Source organism: Plecotus auritus, assembly GCF_963455305.1.
Source record: "Plecotus auritus genome assembly, chromosome: 4".
NCBI classification, from domain to species: Eukaryota; Metazoa; Chordata; class Mammalia; order Chiroptera; family Vespertilionidae; genus Plecotus; species Plecotus auritus.
The window spans coordinates 109,154,148-109,169,642 of record NC_137775.1 but is presented as its reverse complement, the minus strand read 5'-3'; the positions used below and the strand labels follow the sequence as shown (position 1 = coordinate 109,169,642).

The window sequence follows — 15,495 nt, the reverse complement described above, 5'->3', positions numbered from 1 at the left end:
ATTTTTTTTCAGATGGAACTGAGAAATGGAGTAATGTAGCTTCTGTCAGCACTAAAAGCAGAGCAGCTAAGTTCCCTGTGCCCTACCAAAAGCAATGCCAGAATGTAGAACTGGTCCTGTAGTGCTTTACATGCTCTTTAGTAGTGTCTTTTTTGGGAAACCCTCTAGCCTCCCTAAATCCCTAACATGAAATATTTACTTGCATATACATAGGGATTCTATTACCCTTTCTTAATTATTTATGCTTAAAATTTTTTTTTTATTTTAAAAAATCTTTATTGTTTTTTTTTTCAAATTTTTATTAAGGTATCATATGTGTACATATCTTACCATTGCCCCCCCCACCCCACTCCCATACATGCCCTCACCCCCCAATGTTTTGCATCCATTGGTTACTCTTATATGCATGCATACAAGTCCTTCAGTTGATCTCTTATTTCCCCCACCTCTCCCTAACCTTCCCGCTGTAATTAGACAGTCTGTTTGATGCTTTACTGCCTCTGTAACTATCTTTTTGTTCATCAGTTTATAATGTTTTTCATTATCCCCAAATGAGTGAGATCATGTGGTATTTTTCTTTCATTGACTGGCTTATTTCACTTAGCATAATGTTCTCTAATTCCATCCAGGTGCCTACAAATGGTAGTAATTCCTTCTTTTTTATGGCAGCATAGTATTCCATTGTGTAGATGTACCATAGTTTTCTGATCCAGTCATCTGCTGACGGGCACCTAGGCTGTTTCCAAATCTTAGCTATTGTAAATTGTGCTGCTATGAACATAGGGGTGCATATATCCTTTCTGATTGGTGTTTCTGGTTTCTTAGGATATATTCCTAGGAGTGGGATTACTGGGTCAAATGGGAGTTCCATTTTCAGTTTTTTGAGGAAACTCCATACTGTTCTCCACAGTGGCTGCACCAGTCTGCATTCCCACCAGCAGTGACGAGGGTTCCTTTTTCTCCACATCCTCGCCAACACTTGTCGTTTGTTGATTTGTTGATGATAGCCATTCTGACAGGTGTGAGATGGTATCGCATTGTCGTTTTGATTTGCATCTCTCGGATAATTAGTGACTTTGAGCATGTTTTCATGTGTCTCTTGGCCTTCCTTCTGTCTTCTTTCGAAAAGATTCTATTTAGGTCCTTTGCCCATTTTTTTTATTGGATCATTTATCTTCCTTTTATTAAGTTGTATAAGCTGCCTGTAGATGTTGGAAATTAAACCTTTATCAGTGATACCATTTGCAAATATGTTCTCCCATACAGTGGGGTTTCTTGTTGTTTTGTTGATGGTTTCTTTTGCTGTGCAAAAGCTTTTTATTTTGATGTAGTCCCATTTGTTTATTTTCTGTTTGGCTTCCATTGCCCTAGGGGCAGTATCAGTGAAAAAGTTCTTTTGGCATATGTCTGAGACTTTGCTGCCTGTGGATTCCTCTAGTATTTTTATGGTTTCCCATCTTATATTTAAGTCCTGTATCCATTTTGAGTTTATTTTTGAGTATGGTGTAAGTTGGTGATCTAGTTTCATTTTTTTGCATGTATCTGTCCAATTTTCCCAACACCATTTATTGAAGAGACTGTCTTGACTCCATTGTATGCTCATGCCTCCTTTGTCAAATATTAATTGCGCATATTGGTTTGGGTCGATATCTGGATTCTCTATAAAAATCTTTATTGTTGAGTATTACAGATGTCTTCCTTTATCCCCCGTTGCCCCCCTCCACCAGGTTCCCACCCCCCCCCCCCCAGGTCTTCACCACCCTATTGCCTGTGTCCATAGGTAATGCATATCTATACTAATAAAAGCCTAGGTGGTCTTCGTGCCCTCGAGTGATGCCCTCACGTCATCACAAGATGGTCATCACAAGATGGCTGCCACAGGATGACCGGCAGGGGAGGGCAGTTGGGGGCAATCAGGCTGGCAGGGGAGGGCAGTTGGGGGCGATCGGGCCGGCAGGGGAGAGCAGTTGGGGGCGATCGGGCTGGCAGGGGAGGGCAGTTGGGGGTGATTGGGCTGGCAGGGGAGGGCAGTTGGGGGCGACCAGGCTGGCAAGGGTGCGGTTAGGCCTCAATCAGGCCGGCAGGGGAGCGATTAGGGGGTAATCAGGCTGGCAGGCAGAAGCAGTTAGGGGCAATCAGGCAGGCAGGCAGGCAGTCAGGCAGGCAGTTAGGAGCCAGCAGTCCCAGATTGTGAGAGGGATGTCTGACTGCCGGTGTGGGATCAGGCCTAATCCGGCAGTCGGACATCCCCCAAGGAGTCCCAGATTAAAGAGGGTGCAGGCCGGGCTGAGGGACACCCCCCTCCCCCCCCCCCCCCCGTGCATGAATTTCGTGCACTGGGCCTCTGGTATGAATATAAGATCTTTAGTTACTCTCTTCTGCCCCCCTTCCCTCTGAGATTCATCAGTCTGTTCCATGTTTCCATGCCTCTGGTTCTATTTATTCATCAGTTGATTTTGTTTATTAGATTCCTTGTTTGTTTATTTTGATTTTTAGTTTCAGTTGTTGATAGATATGTATTTATTGCCATTTTATTGTACGTATTTTTTTCTTCTTCCTTCTTCTCTCCCTCCTCCTCCTCCACCTCCTTTTCTTCTTCCTCCTCTTCCTTCTCCTCCTCCTCCTCCTCTTCTTCTTCTTCCTCCTCTTTCTCCCATTCTCCACCCCTACACCCTCCCCCTCCCCATCCTCCTTCTCTTCCTCTTCTTAAAGACTACCCTTTAACATTTCATGTAATACAGGTTTGGTGATGATGAACTCCTTTAGCTTTTTCTTGTCTGTGAAGCTCTTTATCTGACCTTCAGTTCTAAATGATAGCTTTGCTGGGTAGAGTAATTTTGGTTGTAGGTCCTTGCTATTTATCACTTTGAATATTTCTTGCCACTCCCTTCTGGCCTGCAAAATTTCTGTTGAGAAATCAGTTGACTGTCGTATGGATGCTCCTTTGTAGGTAACTAACCGTTTTTCTCTTGCTGCTTTTAAGATTATCTCTCTGTCCTTAACCCTTGGCATTTTAATTATGTTGTGTCTTGGTGTGGGCCTCTTTGGGTTACTCTTGTCTGGGGTTCTTTGTGTTTCCTGGACTTGTAGGTCTATTTCTTTCACCAGGTATGGGAAGTTGTCATTATTTCTTTAAATAGGTTTTCAATATATAGCTCTCCCTCTTCTCCTTCAGGCACCCCATAATGCAAATGTTGGTCTGCTTCAAGTTGTCTCAGAGGCTCTTTACACTTTCTTCATATTTTTGGATTCTTTTTTATTTTTGCTCTTCTGATTGGGTGTGTTTTGCTTCCTCATATTCCAAATCATTGATTTGATTTTTGGAATTCTCTATTCTACTGTTGAATCCCTGTACATTATTTCTTATTTCAAGTAGTGTATGCTTAATTTCTGACTGGTCCCTTTTCATGTCTTTGATGTTCTCACTAAGGTTCTTGAAAGTCTCACTAAGTCCATTAAAGCCTTCATTAAGATTCTTGAGTAACCTTATAACCATGGTTTTATCCGGCTGTTCTATGCGGTTCTCTTGCTCTCCCTCCGCTCCTTTACTTTGAATTTATATTAGTTCACACAAACACTCCATCCATGCTTTTGTTCCGGCCCTCCGGTCCAGTTTAAGAACCCATTGTGTGCCCTAACCGGTTTGGCTCAGTGGATAGAGCGTCGGCCTGCGGACTGAAAGGTCCCAGGTTCGATTCCGGTCAAGGGCATGTACCTTGGTTGCGGGCACATACCCAGTAGGAGGTGTGCAGGAGGCAGCTGATCGATGTTTCTCTCTCATCGATGTTTCTAACTCTCTATCCCTCTCCCTTCCTCTCTGTAAAAAAGCAATAAAATATATTAAAAATAAATAAATAAATAAATAAAAAGAACCCATTGTGGCCCTCGAGTCAAAAAGTTTGCCCACCCCTGTTTTAAACTCTGTATCTAGTAGTTTGCTTGCTTCCCTTTCATTTAATTCTTTTTTGAGATTTCTTCTGTTTTTTCATTTGTGACATGTTTCTTTGTCTCTGCATTTTGGCCGCTTCCCTGTGTTTGTTTCTATGTATTAGGTAGAGCTGCTATGTCTCCTGGAATTGGTAGAGTGGACTTGTGTAGTAGGTGTCCTGTAGGGCCCAGTGGCTCAGCCTCCTGAGTCACTTGAGCTGGGCACTCTAGGTACATCCCTGTGTGGACTGTGTGCACAGTTTTGTTGTAGTTGACTCTTGATAGCTGTTGGTGTCACTGGGAGGAATTGAACTCCAGGCCAGTTGGCTGTGAGGACCAGCTGCAATGACAGTGGGAGATCTGCTGTGCAGGAGACACCCCTATGGAGCAGGACTTACTTCAGTGGGACTTTGGTGCTCACTGAGTTGGCCCCTTGAATGTGTTGCTGTGGATGTGTAGAGTTGTAATCTGGTATGGTCTGAAGCTGTTCACTGAGTGCACTGCCTCTGGGAGGTGCAAAGTTAGTGACTGCCTGGAGCCACTGAACAGGAGCTACAGAACGATCTGTAGATGGCTGCCACATGTATTGGGCTTGGAAGTGACCAGGTGAGGCCCAGGTGTGAAGCAAGGCAGGCTGGTGCTAGTGTGACATCTTGGGCCTCTTATTGGTAGTATGGGGCACGCTGACACCAGCTGCTGCTTATTTTAGAGATTTTAGGAAAGTCTGAAGCCTGAGCCAGGAGAGCCCATTCATATCAACAAGCTGCTGCAAGCATCTTGGGTAGGGTTGCACATTGGATGGGGTGGGGTCTTAGGGAATCACCAGGGCCTGGCGAACAGCGTGAGTCAAGCTAATGGAAACTCAGATATGGTTGCCTGTTAGCTCTGCGACAGGGGGAGGTACCAGCACAGGAACAATGACAATGACCCCTGCAAGCACTCCTGTCTGGGAGAAAGCCATCCCCTGAGTTCCTGCCCCAATGCCAGAGAGTCTAGTACCTTCCCATATTTCCCTGGCTCCCCCAATGCCGCTGCCCAGTGCTCAGAGAAAGTGGACTGTGTAAGTCTGTGTGCCTTTAAGAGAAATACCTGTGTCTTTTTAGCCATAATCCCGACTATTTTTTACAGCCTGAAGTTACGGGGATTTCTCTTCCCAGCTCTGGAACCCTGGACTGGTATGGGGCTGGGACCTCTTGCTCTTCATGGGAGGCCTCTGCAGCCACGATACCTCTCCCAGTTAAAAAAATGGGGCATCGGACCAGGCCAGTTCTGCACCTTTGCCCCTCCTACCAGTCTCAATGTGCTTTCTTCCTTCCTTCTCTAGTTGTAGGACTTCCATTCAGCCAGATTTCAGGTAGTTCTGAATGATGGTTGTTCTGTATTTTAGTTGCAATTTTGATTGTGGGAGGCAACAAGTACCAATGTTTACCTACCCCACCATCTTGGTTCTCCCCCTAAATTTGGAACCCCTTTCTTAATTATTGAAATAAATGTGGATAGTGATGGAAATATTTTTATTTACTTATTTTTTTTAAGGTATTGCTGTCAGAGAGTCAGCAAAGGTAGTTGACCAAGCACAAAGGAAAGTGTTGAGGGGCGTGGATGACCTGGACTTTTTCATTGGGGATGAAGCCATCGATAAACCCACATACGCCACCAAGGTGAGCCCAGCGGGAATGGCTTCAGTGAGTAGCCAGGATGAGTTGTAGAACAAACCATGCAGAATGGCAGATTATCTAGAAAGTGTGCTTGTGAGTTAAATGTGTTTTTATCCTTATGTTTGTAAAGAGGTTTTGTTGTTTTGGAGTTGGGGAAGTGGGTGGATTTTCAGAGCCCTGGGACACAATCTGGACTCAGGCTTGCATGTGAAGGGAGGTCCTGCTGAGATGGAAAATCACAGGTTGACTGAAGGACCTGTCAAATATGGAAAGTTGCAGATTGATTAATTAAAGAGAAGCATTAAAATTATTTAAGTAGACGTTTGTTCTAAAAAAAACACCAAAAAACAGAACCTCCCAGTCAATGGTATGGTGGATTAGCTGCACTTTGCACCTGCCACTCCACTGTTAAGACATTCTTTGTCCTTAGAAATGGGTGGAGTTAGAGTATAAACAATTACATAAGTCTTTCTGTTAAAGTGTCTTTTCTCTATGGGACTAACATTCACTTCATACAAAGGGGACCTTGATTCTGTAGTTGTTCAGTCTCCCCGGGCCTTGTCGTTAGAGTTGCTCTCACTGATGTGAACTGAGGCTTGACATACTTGGTTTCTCTTGGGTTAGTGGCCAATAAGACACGGAATAATCGAAGACTGGGATCTTATGGAAAGGTTCATGGAACATGTGATTTTTAAATATCTTCGAGCTGAACCTGAGGATCATTACTTCTTAATGGTGAGTAACTGGACCTAAGAGGGTTATAGCTCCGTAAATTCCCAAGTGCTTGCATTTAACCAGTTAACTGCCATGTGTCCAAAATGGAAACCATCCTCACACACCACGATATTTTGAATTTAATTAAAAAAGGTCTGCTGCTTGCGTCTATAGACGCTTATGGTGTACAAATGGTTAAACTCAAGATAGTCTTCCCTGGGGAGTCTTTATTTCTGCTAAAGCAACTTGTATGAATCAGGGTGCTTTCTTGGGCAAATAATGGAAGGGTTAGCAAAAATGTCTAATGCCAGAAAGGGCTCATTATCTCATTAAACAGGCAGCCTAGAGTTGGGTGGTTCCAGGGCAGGTCATCTTAGCCACTCAGTGACGGAAGCGAGAGCCGGCCCAGTGTGCCAGCTGGGCCTCCTGTGTGGTTCCCCTCAGGCCCAGCCTGCCAGGTTTCCATGTCTTGGTATCTGTGCTTTCAGAGAGAGGCTCACCTTTTAAGATTCCCAGAAACCTTTCCAGCAGATTCACCCACCATCCATTCCACCTTGGGGATGGAATTACCTTGACAGGTTTAGAGTAAACAGGATTCTCTCACTGGGGCTGGGAGGGGACCCTCTCTGATCATGGCCCTAGAGGGTAGGGACCTAAACAGGCCTCCAACAGCCAGGGAGTTGGAGGAGAGGGATTGGTTGGGTAGGAAACAGCTGTGTACATAGATAGCCCCATAAAGTAACTGGGTGGCTGTGAGTTTTTGCTTCTTACAACAGAGGAAACCAAGGCAAGATATTATTTTGCCGAGTTTTAAATCTTACAGCAAGATAAAATTGAGTGGGGTTATGGGCCCTGATTATGTCACTTGATCTTATTCAAACAAAATAAACAATTACAGAAAAATGAGAAGAATTGTGTCTTGATTATGGATTCTGTTCTAATTGTTATACTCAATATTATGTGTTTTCTTCCATGAAATATTCTTTTTAAGTTAAAATTAATTACATGTACAAAACTGATGCTCTATAGAGAGCAATTGCATATAATGTAAACTGCCTATTAAAACCTACATAATTTAGCCCTAGCTGGTTTGGCTTAGTGGATAGAGCCTTGGCCTGCGGACTGAAGGGTCCCAGGTTCGATTCCGGTCAGGGGCATGTACCTTGGTTGCAGGCACATCCCCAGTAGGGGGTGTGCAAGAGGCAGCTGATCGATGTTTCTCTCTCATTGATGTTTCTAACTCTCTATCCCTCTCCCTTTGTCTCTGTAAAAATCAATAAAATATATTTAAAAAAAACACACCTACATAATTTAGCTGTCCAGGCTGAGCACTGTGCTTTCCAGGCTGCCGTGTGTCCCTCCCGTGTACCTCCAGTGGTTCCTGTAAAGTAAATGGAGCCAGGAAGTGACAATGTGTCTGAGTGGCTTTGTCTTTGTAGCCAAAACAAATCATAGACTCCCACCTGTCAGGTTTGGCACTTTTCCTTCTCTAGTGCATCACATGGCTACCTGTTGGACAGGATTTTAGGAGCGGGCGCCATGCCCAGCTGCTTCCTTCTGTCTGCTCGGCTCACTGTGCCAGGAATTGTCCCTCTTACTCCACCTGAGGGACCTCATCCACGAGGCCTGTGGAGCAGATGCACAGGACACAGCCCACAGGAAATGTCTCCTATTTTTTTTTTTTTTTTATTTTTTATTTAGCTGGCATATGTAGGCCAGTAAGCTAAAATCACTCGCCAGGAAAGAATTGGAAGTGTTTGGTGTGAATGTGGAAAAGCTAAAGTTCATTTGCCAAAAATGAACATCTGTGGAGAAGGTTCAAAAATAATCAAGTTTATTAAAGATAAGAAAATACTGTGTTATATACGTTGCATTTTGGATTCTGCAGGTTGGTTCAATGCGTGGTGTGATTGAGGGAGTGTGGAGATGTGCATTTCTCTCAGGTGTCTGCCCTTATCATCGGTTACTGCAGTAGTGACAGGAGTAAAGCAGTGTAGACATTTACAGCTGAGTCATCGAAGTTCATTGAAGACATTTACTAAACAGCTGCATCGGATGAGGGCTTCTCCATATGAGTCTAAGAGTTCTAAATTCTGTGTCCTTCAGCAGCCACAGGGTGTCCTTTCTGACTGCTGTGACAGACATCAGAGCAAATGGGGTGCTCCTCGTGGCTCTCATTTTTCACACAGTTCCAGAGACTCGGCTCCCATTGGTTGTGTGGACTGAGCAGAGCAAATGGGAACCACTCTGTCACTGAATTGCCCCGTGTCCAAACCAGAATAATGGATTTCAGAGAATTGTGGGGCTGGGGAGAAGAAATTGAGTTTATTTTTCTTTATTTTTTCCATCACCATTTATCCCCTCTTTGCCCACTTCCCCCTCCCCCCAATCACCACACTGTTGTCCATGTCTTCTCTCTTTTTTTCTTTTGTTTTGCTCAATCCCTCCAATCCCCTCCACCCCCAATCCAGAAATTGAGTTTTAACTTCAGAAAAGATTTGGAAACTTTGACTGTGAGTTGAGCAAGAAAGAGGCAAAAAGAGAGGGAATATCACCCTTCTTCCATCTTTTTGTTCCATTCGGTCCTTGGTAGTTGTGGGATGATGCCGCCCACGTGAGGGGACACCTCTTCACTCGGTTCGCTGGATGCTCGCCTCTCCAGCAGCACCCCCAGACGCACCCAGGACCAACGTTCTGCTAGTTATGTGGCACATCCTGTGCCCAGTCAGGTCAGTGGTCGGCAAACTGCGGCTCACGAGCCACGGATTGCCGCTCTGTTGACTAATGAGTTTGCCAACCACTGACCTAGACTCTTGATTCCAATAATTACAGGCTGCTGTTGTTCCTTGTGATTAAGCCCCTATCCCAGTGGTCGGCAAACTCATTAGTCAACAGAGCGGCAAACCGCGGCTCGCGAGCCATAGTTTGCCAACCACTGAGTCAGGTAAACAACACAATGGACCTTCCATGCGGTGTGTCCTGTTGTAGGGATGGTCCCTCCCTGCTTCTTCTTGAGAGGGTGCAGCCCTGCTCGGTCTAGTTGCCGCCAGCTGAGCCAAGGCTACTTGTTGGGTTTGCTCAGTTAGTTCCTAGTGGCCCCCGTGCTTTCCAGCCTCCAGTGTGTTGTCATCTCCTCCCTGTCTTCCCTTCCTTGAGGATTTATAGTTTTGTTTTTTTTAAATACATTTTTATTGATTTCAGAGAGAAAGGGAGAGGGATAGAGAGATAGAAACATCAGTGATGAGAGAGAATCATTGAACGGCTGCCTCCTGCATACCCCACACTGGGGATCGAGTCTTCAACCCGGGCATGTGCTCTGATCGGGAATCAAACCGTGACCTCCTGGTTCATGGGCCGACGCTCAACCACTGAGCCATGCCAGTCAGGGAAGGATGTATAGTTGTTTGTTTTTTTTAAAAAATATATTTTATTGATTTTTTTACAGAGAGGAAGGGAGAGGGATAGAGAGTTAGAAACATCGATGAGAGAGAAACATTGATCAGCTGCCTCCTGCACAACCCCTACTGGGGATGTGCCTGCAACCAAGGTACATGCCTTGACCGGAATTGAACCTGGGACCCTTCAGTCCGCAGGCCGATGCTCTATCCACTGAGCCAAACCAGTCAGGGCTATAGTTGTTGTTTTTTTCCTACCACGTGGGGCATGATCATATCATATATTCATAAAGCTTTCCCAATTACAAAGCACTTCTCCTTTTTAAAAAATTCTTTATTGTTGAAAGTATTACATATGTCCCTCTTTTCCCCCTATTGATCCCCTCTAGTCCCCTGCCTCCCTCCCCCACCCCAGGCCTATAGCTTTTAAAAAGGTTTCGTTGCTGCAGTTACAGGAGATTGGGGTGGGGCAGTATTAGATCCATGTGTACAGTTTGCTGGCTTAATCCAGAACTATGGGTTGGTTTTTATGACAGTGACTAATTATTCATTTTGGAATCAATACCAGATGATATTTTACCATTCTTTTTTTAAAAAATATATCTTTACTGATTTCAGAGAGGGAGAGGGAGATAGAAACATGATGTGAGAGAATCATTAATTGGCTGCCTCTTGCATGCCCCCTACTGGGGATTGACCTGAAACCTGGGCATGTGCCCTTGACCGGAATCGAACCTGGGACCCTTCAGTCCGCAGGCTGACACTCTATCCACTGAGCCAAACCAGCTAGGGCTATTTTACCATTCTTATGAATAAAAATGTTTATGCAGCTTGCGTTCCTGTGATGTTTTAATATGTTTGAAGACACGATGCCTCCAATTTAGAGTTGTCATAAATAGTGGCTTAGGGAAATTTTATTTAAATTGGTATCCTAAAGGAACAATTACTGGTAGTAAACATAGAAGAAATGGAGGATTGAGGAAGAAATGGATTTATGATTATGGTTCTCAGAACCCATGAGGATATGCCCTTAATAATGCTGAATTTGATTCAAGAAGCAGGGTAGTCTAATTATATTGTAAGCATTCCTTAAATGGAAGTATATGGATTTTAATGTAAATTCTCCACAGATAGTGTTGGTAGCAAGTAATAGAAGTATAAAGAATAGTAGTTTAAACAGTTGGGGCTTTTATTGTTGTTCAATTTGTAGTCGGGGCCAGTGCTGGTCTGGCACTCCCTGTGTCATTAGGGACCTTGTGCTCCTGCAAGCACCTGTCTGGGTGACAGCCAGCTGAGATTAGCATGAGGCTTCCATTCCAAGGATCTCATCATCACAAGGTGGCTGCTGCAGCTGCTGTCAGCACCACTATGTTCCAAGCAAGGGCGGGTTAAGGGCAGAAAGGAGATTGCTGCTTGAGTCTGCCCTTGACCTTTAAGGAGCTTTCCTAGAAGGCGTATCCATCAGCTTTTGCTTCTTATTGGCCAGAATTTAGTCCTTCAGCCATCCCTGTCTACAGGGAATTCAGGGACATGCTCATCTTCTGGCCTGTCGCTGCCTCCTATGACTGGTCAGTGGTCAGTCAGGAAGGCAGATGGGAGAATGGATGGGGGTAGGCAATGGGTAGTGCCTGCCATACTATGTGACCACAGGTATGATTGAACCCACAATCTAGGTATGTGCCCTGACTGGGAATTGAACCCTCAACCTTTTGGTGCACAGGATGACACTCCAATCAACTGAACCACCCGACCAAGACCTACCTATACTTTCCATACCTTTGTAACCTTTCCCTCTTGCCACTTTTCCCCTCAACTCAGTTGAAATGCTTTGCTTATAAAGGTAACTTGTTAAAGTGCTTGGATTCCTATTTAAGGTGAGAAAAAACTTTGTAGATTTCTTTAGTTCATACAGGTTATTTCTTCTGGTCTGAGACTCATTGATGTTGCAGCTGACTTCTATTGAGCATTTGCTGTGCGACTGTCCCCCACCCCCCACCCGCCCAGTAGTCACATGTATCAACTCATTTATTTCATCCCACCAGTGACCCTGAGGGAGGTAGTTATTAGGCCCATTTTTCAGATTGGTAGGAGGTCCCTTAAGAGACATACTGTGACCAGTACATGTATTTATTTATTTTATTTATTTATTATTTTTAATTTAATAAATCTTTACTGTTCAGATTATTACAATTGTTTCTCTTTTTCCCCCCCATAGCTCCCCTCCACCTGGTTCCCATCCCACCCTCTGCCCTTACCTCCCCGCCACTGTCCTCATCCATAGGTGTACGATTTTTGTCCAGTCTCTTCCCGCACACCCCACACCCCTTTCCCCCTGAGAATTGTCAGTCCACTCCCTTTCTATGCCCCTGATTCTATTATATTCACCAGTTTATTCTGTTTATCAGATTTTTTATTCACTTGATTTTTAGATTCACTTGTTGATAGATATGTATTTGTTGTTCATAATTTTTATCTTTACCTTTTTCTTCTTCTTCCTCTTCTTAAAGAGTACCTTTCAGCATTTCATATAATACTGGTTTGGTGGTGATGAACTCCTTTAGCTTTTTCTTATCTGTGAAGCTTTTTATCTGCCCTTCAATTCTGAATGATAGCTTTGCTGGGTAGAGTAATCTTGGTTGTAGGTTCTTGCTGTTCATCACTTTGAATATTTCTTGCCACTCCTGTCTGGCCTGCATAGTTTCTGTTGAGAAATCAGCTGACAATCGTATGGGTGCTCCCTTGTAGGTAACTAACTGCTTTTCTCTTGCTGCTTTTAATATTCTCTCTTTGTCCTTTGCTCTTGTCATTTTAATTATGATGTGTCTTGGTGTGGTTCTCTTTGGATTCCTTTTGTTTGGGGTTCTGTGCGCTTCCTGGACTTGTAAGTCTATTTCTTTCACCAGGTGGGGGAAGTTTTCTGTCATTATTTCTTCAAATAGGTTTTCAGTATCTTGCTCTCTCTCTTCTTCTGGCACCCCCATAATTCGGATATTGGTACGCTTCAAGTTGTCCCAGAGGCTCCTTGCACTATCTTCAAATTTTTGGATTCTTTTTTCTTTTTGCTTTTCCAGTTGAGTGTTTTTTGCTTCTTTGTATTTCAAATCTTTGACTTGATTCTTGCGTTCCTCTGGTCTGCTGTTGGGTCTCTGTATAATATTTTTTATTTCAGTCAGTGTATGTTTAATTTCTAGTTGGTCCTTTTTTATATCCTCAAGGGTCTCGCTAAATTTATTGGCCTTTTCTAGGAAATTCTTGAAAAACCTTATAACCGTGGTTTTGAACTCTATATCCAGTCATTTACTTTCCTCCATTTCTTTCATTTGTGATCTGTTTCTTTGTCTTCGCATTTTGGTTGCTTCCCTGAGTTGGTAGAGTAGCTTTGTGTGCTAGGTGTCCTATATGGCCCAGTGGCTCAGCCTCCCCAGTTACCTGAGGTGGACACTCTTGGTACACCCCTTTGTGGGCTGTGTGTACAGCCTTGTTGTAGTTAAGCCTTGATTGTTGTTGGTATCACTGGGAGGAATTGACCTCCAGGCCAATTGGCTGTGAGGATCAGCTGTGTCTACGATGGGAGAACTTCTGTGCTGGAGACAGCCTTATGAGACAAGACTTGCAAAATTGCAAAAAGCCTCTGTGCTCAGCTTGGATGGGGCGGAGTCTCAGGGTTGAGCAGACAGCCTTGGCTTCCTGTTAGCCCTGCCTTTTGAGGCCCCTGGGTCTCAGTGTCCCTCGGTAATTGCTGCAAGCACCTCTGAGAGAAAGCTGCCCTTGAGTTTCGCCTGCTGTCAGACAGTCCAGTTTCTCCTCGAATGAGTCTGGGTTCCCAGAAACTCACCCAGAACTGGAGTTCAGCGCAGTCGGGAGCTTCCGTCTTCCACTAGAGAAAGCCAGCGGCACACTCAGTTAGCCCTCTCTGCGCACACTTGCACGTGCGCCTCCAGACCTCTGCCTTTTGCAACTCCCCTGAGTTTCCGTGCGCTCCTCTCTTTTCCCAACAGTCCAGACTCCCCCCGCCCCCTCGTATGAGTCTGGGACCCCAGGGTCTCACCCGGAACTGGGATTCAGTGCAGTCTGAAATGGGGTTCAGTGCAGTCGGGAGCTTCCGCCTCTCTACCGCTAGAGAAAGCTAGCCAGGCACTCAGCCGCCCGTCCTCTCCGTGTGTGTGTCTCCGTACCTCAGCCTTTTGCAGCTCCTCTGAGTCTCCGTGTGCCCCCCTCTTTCCTTCTAGTTGTAGAATTTCCATTCATCCAGCTTTCCTGTGGTTCTAGATGATGTCCGTTCTGTCTTTTAGCTGTAGTTTTGAAATTGTTGTGCGAGGCAGCAGTTTAGGTGTTCACCTATGCCGCCATCTTGGTTTCTCCCAGTACATGTATTTAAATGAAAGAAACCTAAACTAATAATTTCTAACATTTGTAGTGCAAACTAGGTGCTGGGCACTTCACAGGTATCAATTAAACCCTTGAGGAGTAACGTTAAAGTGAGTAATGTGACTTTGAGATCCCTCATTTGTAATCTGCTTTTGAGTATGACTTCATTATTTCTCCCCCAGGTTTTAAGACTGCTTTCTCTCACCCACCCAGGGAATAGATTGGTTCTAATTTCAGTGATTAAATCTTATGTGGGGCACTGTGAGCTTTGCTTCAGTTACTACACAGATTCTAAACGAAAGCACCCGGCTAGGTGATAGCCAGCTGAGATGAGCACACAAAGCAGGATGCAGAAGGTGCAGAAGGGTTCCCAGCTCGGATGCCTCCTGCCCATCCTGCTACCAACTCTTAACCAGTTCATGGTTGGTCTTCACAGAGATAATTGTGTGCAGGCACATGGATTTCACATAAACTTTTGTTTTATATAAGTGATAACAAAATACACTTACTATTGAACACCTTGACTTTTTATTTAAAATAAGTAAAAAATCATGATAAAAAGCATAATATGAAATTTAATATGAAATTTTCCTTCCTACCATTTTTAAGTCCAGTCATGTTAACTGTATTTACATTGTTGTGGAAGAGATGTCTAGAAATTTTCCACTGTGCAAACCGAAACTGTGTACATACTCCAACAATGCCCTTCCTCCGCCACCTTATATTTATAAAAAGTTTCAATTAAAAATTGTCAATGAAAAGAATATTTAAGAATGTATGTAGTAGCCCTTGCCGGTGTGGCTTAGTTGTTTGGGCGTCATCCGTGCACTGAAAGGTCACTGGTGGTTTGATTCCCAGTCAGGGCACATACCTAGGTTGCGGGTTCAATCAAGGTGCAGTGGGAGGGAGCAGCTGATCAATGTTTCTCACATCAATGTCTCTCTCTCTCTCAAGTCAATTAAAAATAACTTATAAAAACAATGTATGGAGACATCTTCCTCTTGTGTAATGTTTTATCACAGAGCTTGTTTCATATTAGCATATGTGGGGATCATCCTTTCATTGCTGCAGATGAAATGCTATGTTTTATGGAAGTGGCATAATTTATGTAATCAGTTCCTCATGATGGGCTTTAGATCATTTCTGATCTTGTCCCACTGACTGAAGGTGCTGACTTTGACCTCTCTGGGGCACCTTGTTTAGGTGGGTCTATGGCCTGTAGTGTGATTTGATTTTGTTTCATGGTCTTTACTGAGAGACTTTTCCTCTGTGGTGGGAGAGTTTCTCACTGGTCTTTGCGGTGATTTTGGTACAAATAACTCACTTTCATTGAACTCATTACTGGCGCCTGGTGCTCTGTAAGTACTTAGACTCTTTTCATCTTTCCAGCTAACCGAGGTGGAGAGAGATCACTGTCTTCTGACCTCAATCAA

The 15,495-nt window shown here is 44.2% G+C and overlaps 1 protein-coding gene across 21 annotated transcripts in view; it reads left to right on the top strand.

The window, feature by feature from the left end:
• ACTR3B (actin related protein 3B) overlaps positions 1 to 15,495 on the top strand; it is a 156,532-nt gene that overhangs the window by 23,656 nt on the left and 117,381 nt on the right. For 18 of the 21 annotated variants that reach the window (XR_013960535.1, XR_013960536.1, XR_013960537.1 and 15 more), the window contains 2 exons: positions 5,464 to 5,588; positions 6,210 to 6,320. The exons of the other annotated variants lie outside the window; for them this stretch is intronic. Coding sequence is in view for 11 of the 18 variants with exons in the window: in XM_080667017.1 (XP_080523143.1) it covers positions 5,464 to 5,588; positions 6,210 to 6,320 (236 nt within the window). In the remaining 7 variants the exon portion in view is untranslated. The remainder of the gene's footprint in view (positions 1 to 5,463; positions 5,589 to 6,209; positions 6,321 to 15,495) is intronic. 21 annotated transcript variants of the gene reach the window in all.